This window comes from Folsomia candida, unplaced genomic scaffold, assembly GCF_002217175.1.
Source record: "Folsomia candida strain VU population unplaced genomic scaffold, ASM221717v1 Fcan01_Sc023, whole genome shotgun sequence".
In the NCBI taxonomy this organism is placed as follows: domain Eukaryota; kingdom Metazoa; phylum Arthropoda; class Collembola; order Entomobryomorpha; family Isotomidae; genus Folsomia; species Folsomia candida.
Window position 1 is genome coordinate 373,302 of NW_019091215.1, and position 21,150 is coordinate 394,451.

Sequence of the window (21,150 nt, forward strand, 5' to 3'; positions counted from 1 at the left end):
CATAAATAAATATGTGAATAACCTATCCCATAAACCTGTGACATTCTTCACACACGACGCTCAAGTTTTATGACCAAAGTTTTACTTCTTTTCTTTGGTCGTGTATACATATTTTCATACATGCAACTTATTAACGATTTGGGACACTGCAGAAAGCTTGGCATCGATTCATCTCGACCTGGACAAAAAAAGGTGAAGCAATACAGTCTTAAATATTTATGATGTGGAGTAAGAATTATGTACTTCCACAAAAATTTGCACATCCTTTCCGCACTGTCCAATCATAAACCTACTTAAACATGAAATCTGTCAAACGAAAATAAACATATTTATTACATCGCGAAAAAGTCTGTGGTAGAGTTCTAACCAATTCTTCGGTGTGTTCCCGTTCACCATCTGGTTAATAACTAAATACGTAAGCTGGATAAGTAAAGTAAAGTAATTTTCTTTAATTCTATTGACGATTTCAATTTCTCAGACACATTTACAATGCGAATTATTTATTCAATGTGATAAATTGTGTTGTAAATGCTTCCATGCCGACAAAATGAGGGTAAGATTTCTTAAACCACAAATTATATCGTTATCTAAATTTTGTTTAATTAAAATAATTAACTTTTTAAGTTTTTCCTCGTTGAAATGTATGGCTTTATTCAGATGGTTCACTCTTAGAAAAATCAATACCAGATCAATACCAGGCGGTATTCATATGTGACTCTACCGTTGTGGTATTGATTTGATACCAAGCGGTATTATTCTGCATTTATACCGTCGCGGTATAAAAATGTGACTTGCGGTATTGATTTTTTTTGCATCATGGTATTGTTTATTAATACTGTGGGGTAGGTATTTAGGACGATGCGGTATTAAATGAGTAAATGTGGTATTAACGAGTGATACCATACATTAGGAAAAATAATGGTTTAGTACTGCTTGGTATTGATTTAAACGTTATTTATTTGATACAATTACAGCTTGTAATTTACAAGTCAGAAAATTACAAATGACATCAATATTTACAAAAAATGTAAATCAACCGCATGCAATATAGTGGCATAACTTAATTATAAAAGTAGCTTACACATATACTAATGTGGAAAAGTTGAGCTGACTGGATCTACAAGCACAAGTAATTTAAAAAATAAATTGTGCAAACAAGTCAAATTTTGAGGTATTTATTGTGCATGTATTTTTTCGATTTAAAATTATCTTACCTCCTAATTCTATAGGAAATCTTCCACTGAAACAAGTGGAAAGCAATTTGTCAATTAGCTGAAATTTGAATTTCTATAGAATATCTACAATATCTATTTTAGTTTAAATTGTTGTACCTACATATTTGTAAATGTGTTCACAAACTTAAAATTATCCTGAATCCTGTATTCATGACCGGAACTAGGAATTGCCTCGGAAGTCGATGATCTCGCTAAATATAAAAGAATTAAAGTAATTAATACAAAGCACACAATATGTATAACGAAATTGTTGGTGCAAAATTCTTCCCTGTTAATTAATACTAGCTAATAAGCCCGTCTTCGCCGGGCCATATAAGTTACACTATCAGCGTGAATTATTGTCGGCAACGAAAGAAGATAACATCCCTAATTAATATATAGAGCTTCGCTACGGATGTAAATTACAATGCATAGTCGTACAACCCAACGATAATTAGTTACCTCAAAAAACCATATTGTGGTGTCAACCCTGATTATTTATTGAGAAAGTCCAAATTCATAGCGAAAAATTTCGAACTTTACAAATCCAATACCAAATCTAATTGATTCCAGCCAACACATGACAATAGCAAAATTATTGGCGATGAGCCTTATAAGATTATACAAATAATACATTTTATTATTATACAAAATTTAATTTAACACCTCCTTAAATACTACATTTTTGGTAAACACTTTGTCGTTTCCTGGTATTAATTTACCTTGGACACTATTTGTAGCTACCTCCACTTTCACATCGCACGATCTCCTAACGCGTGAAAAAGCTACATACAGTTGGCCGTGGCTGAAAACAGGTTCTGGAAGATAAATTCCTACCATTTCCAATGTTTGGCCTTGGGATTTATTGATAGTCATCGCAAAAGCCAAATTAACTGGAAACTGCCGGCGTCGAAGAACAAATGGAATATCCGGGTTAGCCGTCGTAAGTTGAATTCTTGGAACGAATACCATTTGTCCAGCCGCCGAACCTGTTAAGACTTGTGCTGTAATTAGGTTCAGTTGCAGTTTTGTTACAATCAGGCGTGTTCCGTTGCACAGGCCACGTTTGGTGTTTAAATTTCGGAGAAGCATTATAATTGCTCCGACTTTGAGGCGGAGATTATGTGGTGGCATTCCAGAAGGATGTAGTTCATTCAAGAACTCGCTGGGATAGAAAATAGCGTCTTGGCCTGCTTCGTCTTCAATGGAATCCACACTCAAATAGGATATCTCCTCTCCATTCAAAACGTTCAAGACCTGCTGGTTGATTTTATGGGCGTCCTCGTTTTTGGGACAAAGAATGGCACGATTTGAAATTTTCATAACGTCATCAAAACACTTTAATTGCTTTCCACAAATTTCCTCAGCAATGGGGGATGTTGCAATCATGTGACTTGGGATTTCGACAATATCTTCGCCCAGACAAACAGAGTTTAGAATGTCCCCATTTCCTAGTTGCAGTAACCAGCGTCCATACTCGACATCAACTGATCGAACATTTTCAACCAAATTGAGTTTTTTAAAATTTTTCCCAATGTGTGCTAAACTTGATGGAGGTTTCTACTATCGCTGATCTTGAACCATGAACCACAATAGGAAGTGTCTGCCGGAAGTCACCCCCAAGAAGTATCACTTTTCCACCGAACGGGATATCATTTTCCATGAGCTCTTTCAGCAGGCGATCTACCACAGATAAAGCATGAGTGGGAGCCATCGTTGATTCGTCCCAAATTAGCAAATCTGCCGCCTTGATCGGTTTCGCATCTGGTGATTTTGGCACAATGTTGGAAACAGAGTCTTCAAATAATTTAATTGGCAGCTTATATTGGGAATGATATGTTCGTCCTGCCGGGAAGAGGTTTGCAGCTATACCAGTTGATGCGACCGGAAGCACAGACCTACTTTCACCCCGCATTGTTCTGATTAATGTTTTATATAAATATGTTTTCCCACTGCCACCGGGCCCATCAATAAAAAAACATTTCGGCTGCGGTGTCGAGTCCATGACTGCTTCACATATAGCATCAAATGCCGACAATTGCTCTGGATTTAAGTTGCACGACATTTCTAATCCCAGCAGCTCCTCTTCCAGTTGATTAAAATTGATACCAGTTGAAACAGAAGCAACTGAAGTTGGCTTAGGCAAACCAAAATCATGGCAAAATTTACTGTGTACAGCCAGAGTCTCTTGGATGTCGAGCAGAGCGAGATTTAGGCAGTGATGGCAATCGCTTGAGTGGTGGTGATGGTGGGTGAAATCTTCCATTAGAGCAGATTGGTGGGTTTCCCAAAGTGGTAATATATTCGCCGGAGCGGCAAAGACGCAGATTAGAGCAAACAATTGCCTGAGCTGATAAGGCATCCCTGAAATAACAGCATCATTAAGTGTATCCTCCCACACTTCTTCTTTGTCTAGGAGGCCAAGAGCAGCGGCTGCATCTTGAAACTTTTCATACTGAACAGCTTGAACGGTTTTCAAGTCCTCAAATGATGTGGCGCCTTTCTTGTGAAGAAGCAGAAGTCTGAGGCAATAACGTTCTATTTCAGAAAGGCCAACGGTGTAAATTCGACCGATGGTTTTTTCACCTTGTCTGGTTTTCCGCTTTCGCCATCGTCTCTTGTTTGTTTGTTTGCTTGGATCGTTCTCAGATATATCTTTGTAAGTCTCGAATATGTAGTGTTCTGGTATTTCATGGTAAAAGTAGTTACGCGCGTTTTCGTCAGATTGATTTAATTTGAACCAAGCCATAAGCTTAGTATCCATTTCTGCGGCTTCTTTAAGGGCAGTTGGAATACTGTCTTTTTCAAACCTGACATTTTGCTCCTCAGGAAGGTGAACATCAAGGCGAGTAACTGTATGCGTTTGGATGTGCATACGGTAACCAAACAAACGCCAGGCTGCTTCGGGTGGGCTTACATATCGAGTGTCAACAAAGGATTTCATATCATTGTGTTCTGCTCCTTGGTTCTCTCTAATTTCAACACTGGCACAGTCATGACCTTTGTACACGTATTTGAAGAGATACTTGACGCTTTTTACGGTAGCACAGACTTCAACATTGATGTGGCAGTTGTATTTTAGCAGCAAATATGGATTGTATGGAACCACCCATTGGTTAAAAACAACTTTATGAACCACCGTTGCACTTGCCCCATTGTCCAGTCGTTGATATCGGGGGTATCCACCCTGATTAGCAATTGTTTCCGCAGCGAAATCTTTCGGAAAATCTTTGGTGCATGTTTTGCCATCCATACACGGGCTGCTCATGTTATGGGTTCCACACGGGCCATGAATCATGTGACGGATAACCATTTCGTGCAGCTTCGGATGAGTAGAAGCATCCGGGATTTCGGCGCATACCAAGCTATCAATTGCTTCGATTGTCGACGGCTTATCTTCATGGGCCAAGATCATAAGAATATGGGCATGTGGTAACCCCCGTTTTAGAAATTCAATTACGTGTATCCTTGCCTTCTGCTTCCCCAGGACGTGCTTTTTACTAATATCATCAAGAAGTTCTTTTAACTTTAGATTAAAGACCCGGGCTATCAAGTCTGGGCGGTTTTCGGCTCGTTGGTTGGGCTCTAGATTTTCTTGAATTTCTTTCCACCTGGGATTGCACGTCATGGTGATAAAAAGATCCGGTTTACCGTATCGTCTGACAATTGCCATCGCATCTTGATAATGCTGCTGCATATTCCTGGGACTTCCTTGGAATGATGACGGCAGAACATAAGCTTTTCCAGGACACGCGCCAATGTTTGCATCCGAACTTATGAAGTCTTGCAGACATCTATACTTTTCAGTACGCAGTTTATCTTGATTCAATTTTACGAAATTAAGGCGATTTCCTTCGGTCTTAACGTATGCATCCACGAAGAATTGCTGCGTCAGCTTTCCTGCAATTAAGAACGGATTAAAATCTTCTCTGATAGCCATTAGGGTTGCAGAACATTTTGAATTTTCGGTTAGTGATAAGCGTTGAGATGCCGCCAATCCCGAGTCCAGGATATAGAGTTGAGCGTAACGTCGGGTCTCTCCCTCGTCTGGATGCAATGTGCCGGCTCGATGATAAATCTGGCCATGAATCCTGAAGCAATAAGGTCCATGACCAGGTGGACTGGATAAAGTTGCACCGGTGGAGGCAAAAGCAAGGGAACTATTGAATGATCTGATGTGCTCCATGAAGTTTTTTGATTCTTGTTGACCAGTCATTAAGATTTTGATAAGCTGAGAAGTTTTTATCCGAGGCAGCCGAATTTTTCCCTTCAGGCAACACGGGGTGAATGATCGGCTATTGCCAGTTGCTTCGTTTGCAAAATTTTTTGAGCCGCAAGATTAACAAATTCTGTCCATCCTTCCACAACTATGCTCGTTAACTTCTTCAGCAAGCAGAGCCCCTATTGCATCATCTTGTTGTCGCTGTTGATAATGGCGAACAGCGTCAACAGCCCTCCGCTGTGCTTCCTCAATTACCGTTTCAGCTAGTCTATTATTTTTTGCTCGTATTCTTTCTGACCTCCGCCTAGTTTCATTTTCTGTTTCTGTAGCTTTAGCCCGGTGAAGCTGAGATCGTTGTGATGAGGATGTTGATTTCTGGGAAAATAACTCGATATCTGGATCATCTGAAACCAATAATACCGAAATGTAGCGTAGTTCTATTTGAAATGTTCGTTGTGTTCAAAAGAGACATTGGCACCCAAGCAATCAATTTCTGGCATACGGTCAACTCTTAGTGATGATGTCAAAATTTCAACTTCAGTGTCATCGATCACAACTTCTGTCGACAATAAATGTGATTTTCAAACCTCAAAGAACAATAAAAAACGAAATATTTATTTTCCAAAAGAAAAATTACCGTCCAGAGATGGCAACCTCATTTCATTCTCCTCCGCCCGTTTTTTTGCTTTTCTCAGCCGATCTGTTTCCTTGAGCTTATCCCTTGTTTCTATGGGTAGAGCTTCACGGTATTTTCGCTTTAGTTTTGCTGACGATGAAGGTTTCGAGTCGTCAAGAATTTGCACTTCGGCCATCTCAGCTTCTTTTCGGTAAAATTTAATGGAACTTAAGTTTAAATCAAAACAAAGTGTATATATTTATTAACAAACATAATTTTACCTTGTTCGTCTATCTTCTTTCGTTGTTTTTCCTCCGCTCGCTTTTTAGCTATTCGTAGACGATCAAATTCCCGCTGTTTTTTCTTGTCCTCTTCAGTTCTAGATGCACGATAGTTTCGTGTTCTTTCGGTTGATAAAAAAATGGAATCCATTTTCAATCCACAGAAACAATGTTTAAATGACAACTAAAATCTTCAAATTTGAGGTAGAAAATAAAATCTTCAAAAATGTTGACCATCAACACCGGCTATTGGTCTTTTGAGATGTGCACACGTCAGCGGCTTGAACAGAAATGCACAATTTTACATGCAATTAACGTGCTAAATAGGACGATCTATGGCTACTAATGAAGAATAGCATTAATGGAGTTCAACATAATTTTGCGAACTAAACAGTGTTATTAGATTCATTTCACTAAATATATGCAAACTTAAATTATATAATGTTTGTCATCAACGGGTGAAAAGTGTGTACGATGAAACAGCCATATTATATTTTAGAAACAAAATCAGGTTTATTAAAGTAAATTAGTTAATGAATTATCAACATTAGATAAATACAAAAATCTCAACAGCACACAGGAATTGTTTTACTCATTAATTAAATTTGTTGCACCCGCACCGTCATCTGCTTGCTCTTTGATCAGATCAGTCTCAGATCTATAACTGTCAGCGCTTAGGATTGAGTCTCCCATCAAACTTAAATCCTTGTCGGCATCGTCATCAAATTCCTTCTCCTGTTTCGCCTTCTTACATGTTCCACATTGAGAATCTCCCGTATTGTGTTTGTTCAATGCTTTCGCCAATTCTCGGTTTTTTTCTCGTAATTTTGCAACTTCTAAGTTTCGATCCATTGCGAGCTTCTCGATCGCGATCGCAGACTCTTGATTTATGCCACATGATGGGCAGAATAGCACACAATCTATAATCAAAGAACAATATAGAGTTTGCAATTGTTGTAATTTATCCATGCACCAAAAATTCCCTACCAATGGTAATGTTCCGACAGCCGTGACATCTTCCAAGAGTAACCAACATCTGTTCAAGATTGATGGAACACATTTGGGTTTTCTTGCAAGTCTGACAAATCACTGTAAGGTATCAAATAATTAATATCTCTTGGAATATCTATGTAAAGTGGGCACTCACGGTTCAATCCTTCCTGCTTACAAGTGGCACTGTTCCCACACAATTGGCAAAACATTCCGAGTAACTGAAAAACCGTTAAACTTGTACAGAAAATTCCTTTATCGGTGCACCTGGTACTAACTGTTGCCAAAAAAGCGTTAAAATTGTTGTTACCTAACGTAGGAGAATAGTTGATTGATGGTGCTCCTGGTAAGACAATTAGAATAGAATGAAAAATGATCACTACTCGTTTTAACGTTTCCTCCGTCCCATATAACTTCTCGTTCCAGATTCAAAAATTCACACTGCCTGAGGGCGACTCGCCCACCAAGACCACCAATGCTCATATGTCATGGGGTTTACTCGTGTGGCTCGTCTTGGCTGAGGGCGGGTCGCCCACCGAGACCACAATGCTCAGACGTTATGGGATTTGATCCCGGTGGCTTAGCCCGGCCCGGGCGGCCCGCCTGGCCACCTGAAGTCTTGTACCACCAATGATAGTGGAATTTGACACCTTGGCCCTAACACCATCAGATAACCTACCACAGATAACCACCCACCCTCAGATAACCACCATCCCTAGATAACCACCCACCTCTAGATAACCACCCACCTCTAGATAACCACCCACCCTAAGATAACCACCATCCCTAGATAATCACCCCCCTCAGATAACCACCCACCTTCAAATAACCACCACCCCCGGATTACCACCACCCCTAGATAACCACCCGCCCTCAGATAACCAGCATGCCTAGATAACCACCCACCTTCAGATATCCTCCACCCCCAGATAACCACCACCGTCAGATAACTACCCTCCCTAAATAACCGCCACCCCCAGATGACCACCACTCCCACAAAGAGTACCATACGTTCTGACATTTATTGTTTTGAATTTAATTTATTTTGAATTTTCGCGCCATTCGAAACTTGACTTTCCCTACTTTCACTTCCGTCACGAACAGAATTTTAGGACGGACAGATTTACTTTCACTTCCGTTGCCAACAGACATTGCCTCTTATAATATAGATAATATGTAGCAAAAGACAAAACCAAAAGACGAAGAAGTTTTCAAAGTTTCCATCGGAAGTAGCCAATTTCTTCCCGTCAAATAATTCCCCAGCCGAACTAATTAAGAACATATTTTAAAAAGATGAAAGAGAACGATTTGCAAGTGCAAGTGAGTAGTTTGCAAATCCCGCACACGAGTCTATACAGGAAGGATTTGAGACTGGGTAAACGTGGTATAAAATCTGTACCAGTCAGTATTGTTTTTTTACCAACTCGGTATTATAAGTTAATACTCTCCACGTACAAGCTCTTGGTATTGATTTTTCGTAATATTTTAATACCGAATCGTGACTGCGTGATTATACCAGCACGACGGTATTAAAATTTTTCGCAGATCAATACCCAGTTTCTAAGAGTGTTTTCATTGCCAATTCGTACAAGTTGAAATCCTTTTGCGAATTGATACATCTGGAAATATTAAACCTGTCAAGTCAAACTATGCAAATATGTATAAATAAATCAGAGTAGAATTCGATAACTTAACGGTACGTATAAATTTTGAGGGTATAAAAGAACCAGCATTTTATTTTATTCTGCAAAATAAATAATCTTTCGTTATACTTGTGGACGTATTTATTTAATTTTCAGGTTTGGCCATCAAGATCTATCCTCCTTAAATTTTAGTTGGAGAACTTTAGTTGGAGAACTGCAAGAATTTATTCTTTAAAATTATTTTTTAAAGACATCACCACCGAGATAAATAGAAATAGAGGTTCATAAAAGCAACCCTAAAATGCTGTCTATAATTATTATCCGCGCGCTATTACTTGTCCCCGGCTCATACACAAATTAACGGTGTACTCTCCCGTGTTGTAGAGTGTTGAGCGTGTATACTGACTGTGTTGTAGACACCGTTAATTTGTGTATGAGCCGGGGACAAGTTAAAGCGCGCGGATAATACATGCGCTCGTTTTCATATACAATGTTTTTTCGCAATAGTTTTTGAGTATTTTTCTTCTGCTATCGCCCCCTCCAAACATTTGTATTTTTAATTTGATGATTTTCGATTTCAATAAGTGTACTAGGGTATTTTGATGCAAAAAATACGTCTAAAAAAATTCCGCATATCAAGGGTACGTCTGAAGGGCCAAAAAGGACCTTTTGGGACGCCTACACATATCCCTGCGTTGTGAACCAACCAAAGGTCGTATTGACATGCGGTTTCGATGTTTATTATCCTCATAATATTGTCTAACAACAAATTGAATAAGAAGTCGACACGTGACCTCTTTGACCTAAACTTTGACCTTTATGGAAAATTCAAATTTTCCAGTCTGTAGGGACGCTATTTTATTCGCCATGCACTATTAGAGTGATAAATTTGTATCAGCGCATAGCTCCCTACCATCAAGAACGAAAATTATGCAAGTATGGTCGAGGAATTGAAATTAGAGACATTTCTTCTTAGAGGATTATTTGGCAAAGCTTAACAACATAGACTAAATTCAGATTACTATACACATTGTGGACCGATTTGGAATATTCTGACTTTTTGGAAACCCTAGATCCCCTGGCGAAATATATATTTCCAGATTTTTGAAATTCGACTACACCCCCTCAAAATTAAGGTCACCAGTTCAAAAATTAGATACAATTAAAATTGATACTTACAATGGAATTCCGAAGCAAAAAAAATCCTATTGCGTGTCGAAAAAATACTTGAACTCTCTGGATACCTTAACCAGTGTTCGTGGTCACATGCCCCACCTTCAGTGGGTGTGGCCTTCGATAATTATTCGAATTTTCTTAAATATGGGTTGCGACCTATCAATTTTTTCAGCTCGGTGAGGAGATCCCGATTGAACAATTACAATTTAAAAACCACGCTACTATCCCCAGTGGGTGTGGTCCTTAGGGACTTTTTAGTTTTGACAAAATCATGTCATGTGATATGTCATTTTTCTCATCTCGATTAGAGGATCACGGCTTGCTAAATAACATTCAGGCCCACCCCCACCCAGTTGGTATGGGCCTGAGGGGCTTTTTGATTAACATGCCAATGTGTTGCGAGCGGGTTTTAGTTTAATGCATTAATCTTCGGGATTAATGGGTTACTTTTATTATCTCAAAAACTTGGATTTTGGATTAGGGATTTACAAATCCCAATCTGGATTACCAATCCACCAACCCCTAATCTGGATTGTCCCAGCTCTGCTGAAAGGAATGATTCATTACATCTATTCTATAACGTCAAAAACTTGGCAAAAATTATTAATCAGATATCAACATACGTGTTAGGTACTGATTCGAGATAGTCTCCCCGAGCAAGAACACGTATATTTCATTAAATGGCTTGGTTAGAAAAGTGAGTAATAACCACACCCACTTCAGATATGGTTTTCAAATCTGATTTATTCTGTTCCAATTTAATTTATCCTCATATTGAGATGCGACAAATGTTATACAAAACTTTTTTTTTCAAAATGGATTGCATGGTACCTTTAAAGTCGAAGATGTTTTAATTGACACAGCAATTGTAGGTGTAGTATCCAAATACAAGTTTTATGGTCATCAAGCTGTGAAAAAAAGCCTCAAAACGTATCGTTGAAATGAACAAACCACTTGGGACAACAACCACTGGGTGGGGGTGGGCCTGAATGTTATTTAGCAAGCCGTGATCCTCTAATCGAGATGAGAAAAATGACATATCACATGACATGATTTTGTCAAAACTAAAAAGTCCCTAAGGACCACACCCACTGGGGATAGTAGCGTGGTTTTTAAATTGTAATTGTTCAATCGGGATCTCCTCACCGAGCTGAAAAAATTGATAGGTCGCAACCCATATTTAAGAAAATTCGAATAATTATCGAAGGCCACACCCACTGAAGGTGGGGCATGTGACCACGAACACTGGTTAAGGTATCCAGAGAGTTCAAGTATTTTTTCGACACGCAATAGGATTTTTTTTGCTTCGGAATTCCATTGTAAGTATCAATTTTAATTGTATCTAATTTTTGAACTGGTGACCTTAATTTTGAGGGGGTGTAGTCGAATTTCAAAAATCTGGAAATATATATTTCGCCAGGGGATCTAGGGTTTCCAAAAAGTCAGAATATTCCAAATCGGTCCACAATGTGTATAGTAATCTGAATTTAGTCTATGTTGTTAAGCTTTGCCAAATAATCCTCTAAGAAGAAATGTCTCTAATTTCAATTCCTCGACCATACTTGCATAATTTTCGTTCTTGATGGTAGGGAGCTATGCGCTGATACAAATTTATCACTCTAATAGTGCATGGCGAATAAAATAGCGTCCCTACAGACTGGAAAATTTGAATTTTCCATAAAGGTCAAAGTTTAGGTCAAAGAGGTCACGTGTCGACTTCTTATTCAATTTGTTGTTAGACAATATTATGAGGATAATAAACATCGAAACCGCATGTCAATACGACCTTTGGTTGGTTCACAACGCAGGGATATGTGTAGGCGTCCCAAAAGGTCCTTTTTGGCCCTTCAGACGTACCCTTGATATGCGGAATTTTTTTAGACGTATTTTTTGCATCAAAATACCCTAGTACACTTATTGAAATCGAAAATCATCAAATTAAAAATACAAATGTTTGGAGGGGGCGATAGCAGAAAAAATACTCTTTTATAACTTCTTGTATCTCTGATAAATTAGCAAAATCATATTGGCGAGTCGCTAGTAGCGATTTACCTCACCACATGAATTTATGCATGTAAAATTCGTAGCTTTGTGAAAAGAGTTGCAATGATAAATACAACGTTGACGTGAGTACCCCAATAGAATACATTTTTTGTTTTTTCACAGGTGTCCAAACACTTCTCAAACAAACCGAAAACTGAAATGCTACATCCCCTTTGAAGACTATCCAAACAAAAATCGAGGAATGTTAAGCTAAGATAATTTTTATATTTTAATATTCTTAAGTAAGTTTAACTACCATACATCACGTGTACATTTTTATGAACCCCTTTCTTTTGAATAATCACATTCCTATTAGTATAAATTGGCAAGTTTTCGAAAAAATTATGAAGACATGTACTGGGCAGAAATCCGAGTACCATTTTCTGAGTACTATTTATCGGTAGGAATACAAATTATTACGGGCCATTCATAAATTATGTATGTAGAGCAAAAATTGCAATTTTCAACCCCACTCCCCTTTAAAATGTGTCACATCGACACGAAATAATCAGAGTCTTCTCCCCTCTCTAGAGTTACATAATTTATGAACTGCCCCTTATCAAATACTATTACAAAACCAAAATTATTGGGATGGTTACATATGTAGATTGTCTGGACAGATTTGTTACGTAGATTGTTTAAGCGGATTATAATTTCCTTCTGTTTCAATGTAAGTATTCTTGTAAGTAACGTAAGTAACGTGCTTTATGTGTGGTACATGAGATCTGTTAATCAAAGCAGGCACCAAAGGTTTTAATTTGGGCATCATGACAAAGATTTCTTGGATTGCGAGAAACTAATTATATGTTTATGCACTCATTGATTGATTGATTGATTTTAGACCACGTGTGGTGTACATGGGTAATAAAAGGAGATAAAATATAGCCATATATTTACTAAGTTCTTCAATGATTACATAAGCAAAGTATGTATGAGAGCCTATTAGACTGCGTAATAATGTAGATTTAACAGTATTGTTTTATAACTTTCGCTCAATCTTAAATGTAAAAAACATCTGAGATAGGCCCTTTCAATTACTTTTCATCCTCAAAATTCCAAATTGACGAACGGTTTGAAAACAAAATGTACTACAATTGAATCATTCAATTGGAGTACATTCAATTTGAATGTATTACTAAAAAGTAATACAAGAGCGCTACCCATTTTACTACATATTAACAAAAGGCGAAAATGACGATTATGGTATTTCACTAATAATGGAAGATCTCATGACATATGTAATGTCTCCATAATTAAACGTGGAGGTGTATTTCTTAAATGTATTTAAAAATGGTTATCAAATACCTCGATAATTTCCCTCCATTTTCTGCTCATTTCAATCATTAGTCTTTTAAAAAATAGTAACGTGAACTCAATTTTGTTCCCCATTATACAATTTACATTAATAGAAGTGCAGGGAAAATAGTGTGAGCTGTGACATCAGATTATGACAAATTTGAAAATAGCAGTGAAGAAATCATTATTTATGGAGGATAATGCCATAATAGGCATGAAATCCACTATAGCTGTACTGGATTTATTTCTTTCTTGAATAGTAACGTTGCTAGTTGGACAGTATAATTATATGTCATACGTCTTGATGCACTTTTAGATGCATACTTCTCTTCGACGTCTTTTTCAACTACAGACCTGTATATCTAACTCTCTTCAAAACTTAAGGTGCTGATGTGCGGCTAAGTATTTGCAAATGTACTCGGTAGAGTAAAACCTGGTTTACTTTCTATTTCTTTCGTTGCGCTTTTAAATATATACAAAACCTACGGCTAGTTTCACAGACAATGAGCAAACCTGGTATTGTTTGTGATTTTTGAGTGTTGTCTTTTCTGTTTCGGCACATGAAAATTTGAACCTACCTATGTTTCTTGAAGGTAAAAAGTGGAGCTGGCTGAACCAAGATTTACCTTTTCCACAGGGAAGAGCCTGGTTGAGATAATTGACATGAATACTTGCTTTATTGTTTCATGCAGTTGGTAGGTTGTCCTCCAGTTCAAAGGTATTTCTGTTGGCAATCATTCGGATTTGGGATGAACTTAGGTCTGCGCTGCTGTTGCGGGATTCGTTTTCTTTAGTCGAATGTATTCATGTAGAAGAATGCCTTTTCGACTTTAATTACATATCTAAAACCAGTGTACATCCAGGTGTTTAGCCTCATAATCAGCGGCACCGTATCCAACATAACTGTTAATGTTAAATGCTAGTTTGATAATTTTGCAATAATGTAAAGTGTCAGAAGCAAAGTTGACCACATATAATTCTAATAGACACGGTCGTGCCAACTTCCCGCTGAAGGGGTTCCGCACGGCATATTCGTGTTGACAAAATGTATACCGTCGGCGCTGGTACTTGATTCAAGACGTATGTGTTCCGTGAGAAGTTACCTCCCCTCGTCCATGTCGGATAACCTCGCTGATAGTTATATGATCGTTTTGCGACTGCCACTGTTATGTTTTTTCCGATAGGAGGGTTGTGTAATCCATCTTCACTAATGCTAAATGAATAATTATGTTATATGTTCGTGTGAACGCAGATAACTACACTCAAAACAAAAATTTGTCAAATCAACACCGCCGGTGTCAATATTGTTAAAAATAACCCTGATTGTGTATGTTATAATATGAATTATGTCGCTAAATGTGCATCATTGCACATACTTGACCACCTAATATTATGGGTGGATAAATGCATGCATGAAAAGTTGAATGACTTAGATGATGATCTTATATGTATGACAATGAGCTGCGTTTAATAAATCAGTAGCTGAAAATACTCCAACAGTCGAGCATCTCTCTCCTTATATTTTGAACACGTTATCAGCACGGGTTCTGCAAAGTTTCTGAAAAACTTAAATTTCTGAAAAGATTTTAAGTTTAAAAATATAAGTTTGAGACAATAAAGTCAGAAAATGACTACCACGACTTCGGGAACGACAACAACTACCACTACGACAATAGTGGGTAGAAAGTTTGACTAGTTATCTTCGATATCTAAACTTGACGGTGATAATTTCCGTGTTTGGAAAGTGAGGATGTCAAGCCTATTTAGGTCGCATGACCTAAACGAAATAGTGGACGGAACATCCACCAGACCTGCATCCTCAAAAAGAATGGGATAAACGCAACAATGAAGCTATGACTTCGTTATATTTGTGCATGACTGACGCCGAGGTGGAGTCGATTTCTGGGTGTGCAACAGCCCATGAGATCTGGAATAAACTAAACACGATGTACCAAAGCATCAGTGGAGAGAGCAAACAAGTGCTGTGGCAGAAATATTACAGCATTATGGTAACCTCAGGCAAGTCCCCAGTTAAAAACAATGATTGAAATACAAAATTATGCCGCCCAACTGCGAAGTATGGGAGCTGTAATTGATGACGAGATGGAGGTCGCTAGGATAATTTCCAGTATGATGGACGAAAAGTTTCGCCAATTTCGAGAGGCCTGGAGGTCAGTTGAGATTGCGAAACAAACATCAGCTCTACTTCTCTCCAGGTTGAAAACCTGGGAGTTAGAAGATGGCGAGACGTACAAAAATGCTTCACATGTCGAAGAGACATCAAAAGCATATGCAGCCAAGAAAGAGCGACCAAAGCGAACCAGACAAGAAATTAGTGATCTGAAAAAGAAAACTAAATGTCACATCTGTAAATTAAAGGGCCACTGGAAAAGTGAGTGCACCTTCAAAGATAAAGATTCTGCAAAGAAGGAACAGAAATCTGATGAAAAATCAGAAGGAGCTTATATGGCTGGTGGGCTAAGTGACCTTTGGATAAATGACTCTGGTGCAAATCGCCATTATTGTGGGCGAAAAGACTGGTTTTTCGAATATAAAGAATACCCATGCCCAAAATCGGTCAGCATGGCCGATAACTCTCTCATGCTTGTAAAAGGCGTAGGAGCAGTGAAAGTGAAAGCACTTATTAACAAAGTTTGGGTAGAAATAACTATTTATCAAGTTGAATATGTGCCAGGGGGGCAAATTTACTGTCAGAAAATGTTCCTCTCGACAAAGGCTTAGTAGTAAGCAAAAGCGGAAATAATCAAATTATTTATTATCGCGATGGACAGCGTGATATTGAAGCCGAACGAAGAGACGGTCTTCAAATAATGAAATTCAAGCCAATTGTAAACAGAGCGATGGCCTGTATCAAGCCTGTCGTATGGCACGAGAGATTAGCTCATATTAACTCCAAGTTTCTGAACGATACTAAGGACAAAGAGGCTGCGTATGGCCTGGAAAATATGAAGCGAGAGGATGTGAATTTCAAGTGCGAAATATGCATGAAAGCAAAGTCCAAGAAGAAGAGTTACGTTACAGTTGAAAAAACTGTAACGGTAAGTATTTGCCAGGAGAATGCTTACATTCCGATCTTGGTTATGCAAATGCAATTTCGAAAAATGGAAATTCGTACTTCCTTGTAGTAAAGGACGAAGCATCAGCTTTTAGACAAGTATATTTCCAAAAGAAAAAAGGTGAAACCGCAATGAATGTTATAGATGCGATTAACTTCATGCGTACTCAGACCGGAAATAACGTGAAGATGTTCAGATCGGATAATGGGGGCGAGTACAAATGCCAAGAATTGGTATCCTTCTTCTCTAAACGAGGAATACGATTCGGTCTCAACTCACCTCAGTGCAGTCCCAGTAATGGATTCGTAGAACGTGAAATGCGAATCGAACAAGATGCAGCGAGGTCAATGCTGATCCAAAGTCAGCTGCATGAATCGCACTGGGAGGATGCAATCCGAACTGCATGCTACGTACTCAACAGAACCTTGAGTACAAAAAATACAGAAAAAACTCCATACGAACAAGTTATAGGAAAGAAACCTACTTTACAGCATGTTCGGATTTTTGGGAGTAAAGCTGCTTTCGCTCACATAACAAATGGACAAGGAAAGAAATTCGATGACAAAGCTACAGAATGCATTTTGGTTGGTTTTGATGCGCATACAAAGAACTATATTTTGTATGATCCAGCGGAAGGAAAATATCACTACCAAGCTAAACATGTGAATTTTATCGAAACAAATGCTTCTCGAAGAGAGAGCATTACTAACGATGAACCTGATGAGATTATTACTACATTTTCTACCAAAGAAATGATGAAACTGAACAAACAAACGGGGCAAGTGAGACAGAGGGTGAAGAAGCTGAGACTTATTCGTCAGCAAGCAATTCTCCGCAGCAAACTAACCCCAAAGTTCATCAGCACAACGAAACATGGGCAGATGAGATACAATGGGAAGCATCACAAGAAGACCGTAATTTTGTGAACACCTCCCTCCCACCACAGCCCAGTTCCTCTAAACCCAAAAGGGAGAGGCAACAAAGGAAGTTTTATCAAGCCGGCAGCGGTGACGCAAATGTAGCTATGCACGCAACAAACACCGAGCCAACAACTTATTCAGCAGCTCTCAGCTCTAAATATGCTGGAGAGTGGAAGGAGGCGATGGATTCTGAAATGAGAAGTCATTCTGAAAATGGAACATGGAGACTTGTAAAACGACCCGTAGGAAAAAAGGTGCTGAAAAACCGGTGGGTTTATAAAATTAAGCACAATCCAAACAGTGAAATTGAGAAATTTAAAGCACGCTTAGTGGTGAAGGGTTTTAACCAAGTCAAAGCTGTAGATTACACTGAAACATTTGCACCAGTTAGCAGATATGAGACGATCAGAACTTTGTTGTCTGTAGCAGCAGCAAGGAAATTAAAATTAGTACAATTCGACATAGGAACAGCTTACTTGAATTCAGAACTAAAAGAAGAAGTATACATGGAAGAAGCTGAAGGTTATGAAATCGGATCTGATATGGTCTACATATTGGACAAAACCTTATACGGACTGCCACAATCAGGACGGGCTTGGTTCGAGACATTTAGCGCAAAGCTGAAAGAAATGGGATATGTACAATCCAAAAGCGACAAATGCTTGTTTATGAAAACAGCATCCACGGGAAAAATATACGTATTAATATACGTTGACGATGGACTCTTTGCTGGTAAAAACAAAAAGGAGTTGCTTGCAGAAATTGAGAAGTTAAAAGCTTCATTCAAAGTTACAATTCAACCCCTTGTCAGATTTCTCGGCATTGAAATCTTACAAGTGGAGGAAGGAATATTCTTGCACCAGACCAAGTATATCGAGGATTTGCTTGAGAGATTTGGAATGCAAGATTGCATCACACTACCAATTCCTATGCAGCCTGGTTTGCAGTTTGACGGGAGTGAATGTGACCCAAATTTAGAGTTTCAACAACTCATTGGTTCACTATTATTTCTAGTGCGATGTACACGACCAGATATTGCGTATGCCACGCATTATTTATCCCGGTTTTTTGGGAGCTACAACAAACTACATATGAATGCAGCAAAAAGAATCCTGCAATACCTAAAAGGGACAAAATCTCTTGGTATTATGTACACTGAAAGTGAGGCAGACCGAGACGTCGTCTGTGCGTACGTAGATGCAGATTACGGCTCCGACACAACTTCACGGAAATCAACATCGGGTGTATTATTCACTCACAACAACTCTCCCATCGTGTGGATGAGTAAGAGACAAACCTGCATAAGTTTATCCAGTTGCCAAGCTGAATATGTAGCTTTAGCTCTCGCTGGAAAAGAAGCGGTCTGGGTAACCAGATTATACTTAGAGCTAGATATGATTTCACTGGAAAATGAACCTATCTGTCTAAAAACGGACAGCCAGAGTGCAATTAAACTGGCGAAAAATGATGAATTCCACGACAAATCAAAACACATTGACATTAGGCATCACTTCATCCGAGATCTGGTTGAAACAAACCAAGTCGTATTGGAGCATTTGCCTGACAAAGTTCAACCTGCTGATATTTTAACCAAATCAGTGGTGAGGGAGTCGTTTGAGACGAAAAGATATTTGATGGGAATGGTCCCCTCCTCCTCCTGCAAAGGGAGAGAAGAGAAGAGCACTGTGCAGTGTTATTGTCAACCCAAAGCGACCCAGTTTATTGTGGAGTTTTATGGCTTTATTGCTCTCATTTTTAACTATTGGAGCAACCGATTTACACAAAGAGGGAAGTCCTGTTTTGTGGAGAAAGAGCTATGAACCAGTGGTGATCGGATTTCATGCGACAAATATGAGAATCGCTTTAATTTCACCATGCGAATTTTTGCCATTGGATGATTTGGAACCCAGAATTGCAAACATCATGAAAAAACAATGTGAAAAAGCATATAACGAAATATTTCTAAATAATTTAGAAGATATTTGCTCTCCACCACAAGGGAGGCGAAGACAAAAAAGAGTAATTCCTGTCGTTGTGGGATTTATTCTTGTCGCTTGTGTTGGAAGTGCTGGGATCGGACTGGGCAGTTATGCAATAGCAGAGACACACCGACTAGAAACTCGACAAGACGAACTAGAATTTGCTTTCAATAAACTTGAAAGACAAGTTTATGAAGACCGTCAGCACATAAAAGTTCTAAAAATGGAGATAATTAAAGTTGGTTACCAAGTCCAGCAAACAATGAATGATTTAAACAACTTTAAGGAAGGAGTTGTAACCATACAATATTTAATCTCTTACCTCACAAGTAAATTGGTTGAGGGGAGAAAAGTGATTTGGGACACGAAAAAAGCATGGAAGAAAAAACAAATGACTCCTGACCTTTTGGAATATCTGAATTTCACTCTGCCTTGTGGAGACGAGTGTCCAGTGGAGTTTGGAATATTTCACTTATGCCAAATGAACAAGGAGAGAACTCAAATAAATTTGGATTTCTCGGTGCCAATTGTGAACAAAAATCTCACTAAACTAACAGCAGATCCGTTTTTCTTAATGTTGAAACGAGATAATTTAACCTGTCGTATGGAATACTCAGGCCCGACTGTTGCCACATTGCATGTGGGAGAAGAATGTGTGTATGATACTTATTATGAAAAAGCTCACAACAACATTGAAATGACGACTTCAAACAAGTGTCGAAATGAATCGTCCTTCTCAAACGGAGGAAAACTCTATAAGATTGAGAAGTGTCAGATTTCGGCAATTGGAGATGAAAAAGAGTTTGTACAAGTAAAAATACTTGACAGTCTTTATCATGTATATTGTCCAGGAGGAGAGTACTTGGTGGGCAAGAGGAGAGTAAAATGTCCAGACAAAGTATTCACATTGCCACTATCTTTGACATTCACTCTGAACGAGGTTGAATTCAAGGGAAATATATTACGTGTCGTCTATAAAGAGGGAGAAGATCCTCTTTTTTCTGAACTCGTAAACTGGCACTAGAATCCGCGAGTCAATTGGAGTCATTTAAGTGAAGACTTAAATGAAATCTGGAACACAAATGACGAACGGATTCAAAAAGAAGCCAGGAATCTGCAGGTGTTCTCATTCAGCGATGACAATTGGACAGCATCAGAAATAACAGTGTTAATTTTAGGGATATTATTTTCACTAGTAGTTTTTCTGTGTGCAATAGTATTTCTTGTCAAGAAATGCAATATGTGTCCTAAACGGATTCAACGCCAAGCTGAGGAGCAGCCTCTCAAGGAGATCAATGGACCAAGCAATCATATTATTATTCATACGTAAATAATTGTTAAAGGGAGTGTTGAAAATAACCCTGATTGTGTATGTTATAATATGAATTATGTCGCTAAATGTGCATCATTGCACATACTTGACCACCTAATATTATGGGTGGATAAATGCATGCATGAAAAGTTGAATGACTTAGATGATGATCTTATATGTATGACAATGAGCTGCGTTTAATAAATCAGTAGCTGAAAATACTCCAACAGTCGAGCATCTCTCTCCTTATATTTTGAACAGTCTGATGGTTATCTGGGAGTGGTTGTCTGATGGTTATCTGGGAATGGTTGTCTGATGGTTATCTGGGAGTGGTTGTCTGATGTTTATCTGGGAGTGGTTGTCTGATGGTTATCTGGGAGT

General features: G+C 38.5%; 1 protein-coding gene and 1 long non-coding RNA gene across 3 annotated transcripts; one reads left to right on the forward strand and one right to left on the reverse strand.

The window, feature by feature from the left end:
- Nucleotides 1–467: 467 nt before the first annotated feature.
- On the forward strand, nt 468–13,057 carry LOC118438536. The gene is made up of 3 exons (XR_004836887.1): nt 468–553; nt 9,123–9,246; nt 12,309–13,057. It is a non-coding gene; the product is annotated as an uncharacterized LOC118438536 (long non-coding RNA).
- On the reverse strand, nt 6,720–8,025 carry LOC118438535. 2 transcript variants are annotated; one of them, XM_035858987.1, is made up of 4 exons: nt 7,634–8,025; nt 7,481–7,544; nt 7,321–7,422; nt 6,720–7,253 (listed from the first exon to the last, which is right to left on the reverse strand). In XM_035858987.1, the coding sequence occupies exons 2-4, from the start codon at nt 7,533–7,535 to the stop codon at nt 6,922–6,924; spliced, it is 489 nt and encodes a 162-aa protein (XP_035714880.1). In that variant the 5' UTR covers nt 7,536–7,544; nt 7,634–8,025; the 3' UTR covers nt 6,720–6,921. The 2 variants fall into 2 exon arrangements, with proteins under 2 accessions (XP_035714880.1, XP_035714879.1); XM_035858986.1 differs by having other exon boundaries at nt 7,481–8,025.
- Nucleotides 13,058–21,150: the final 8,093 nt, after the last annotated feature.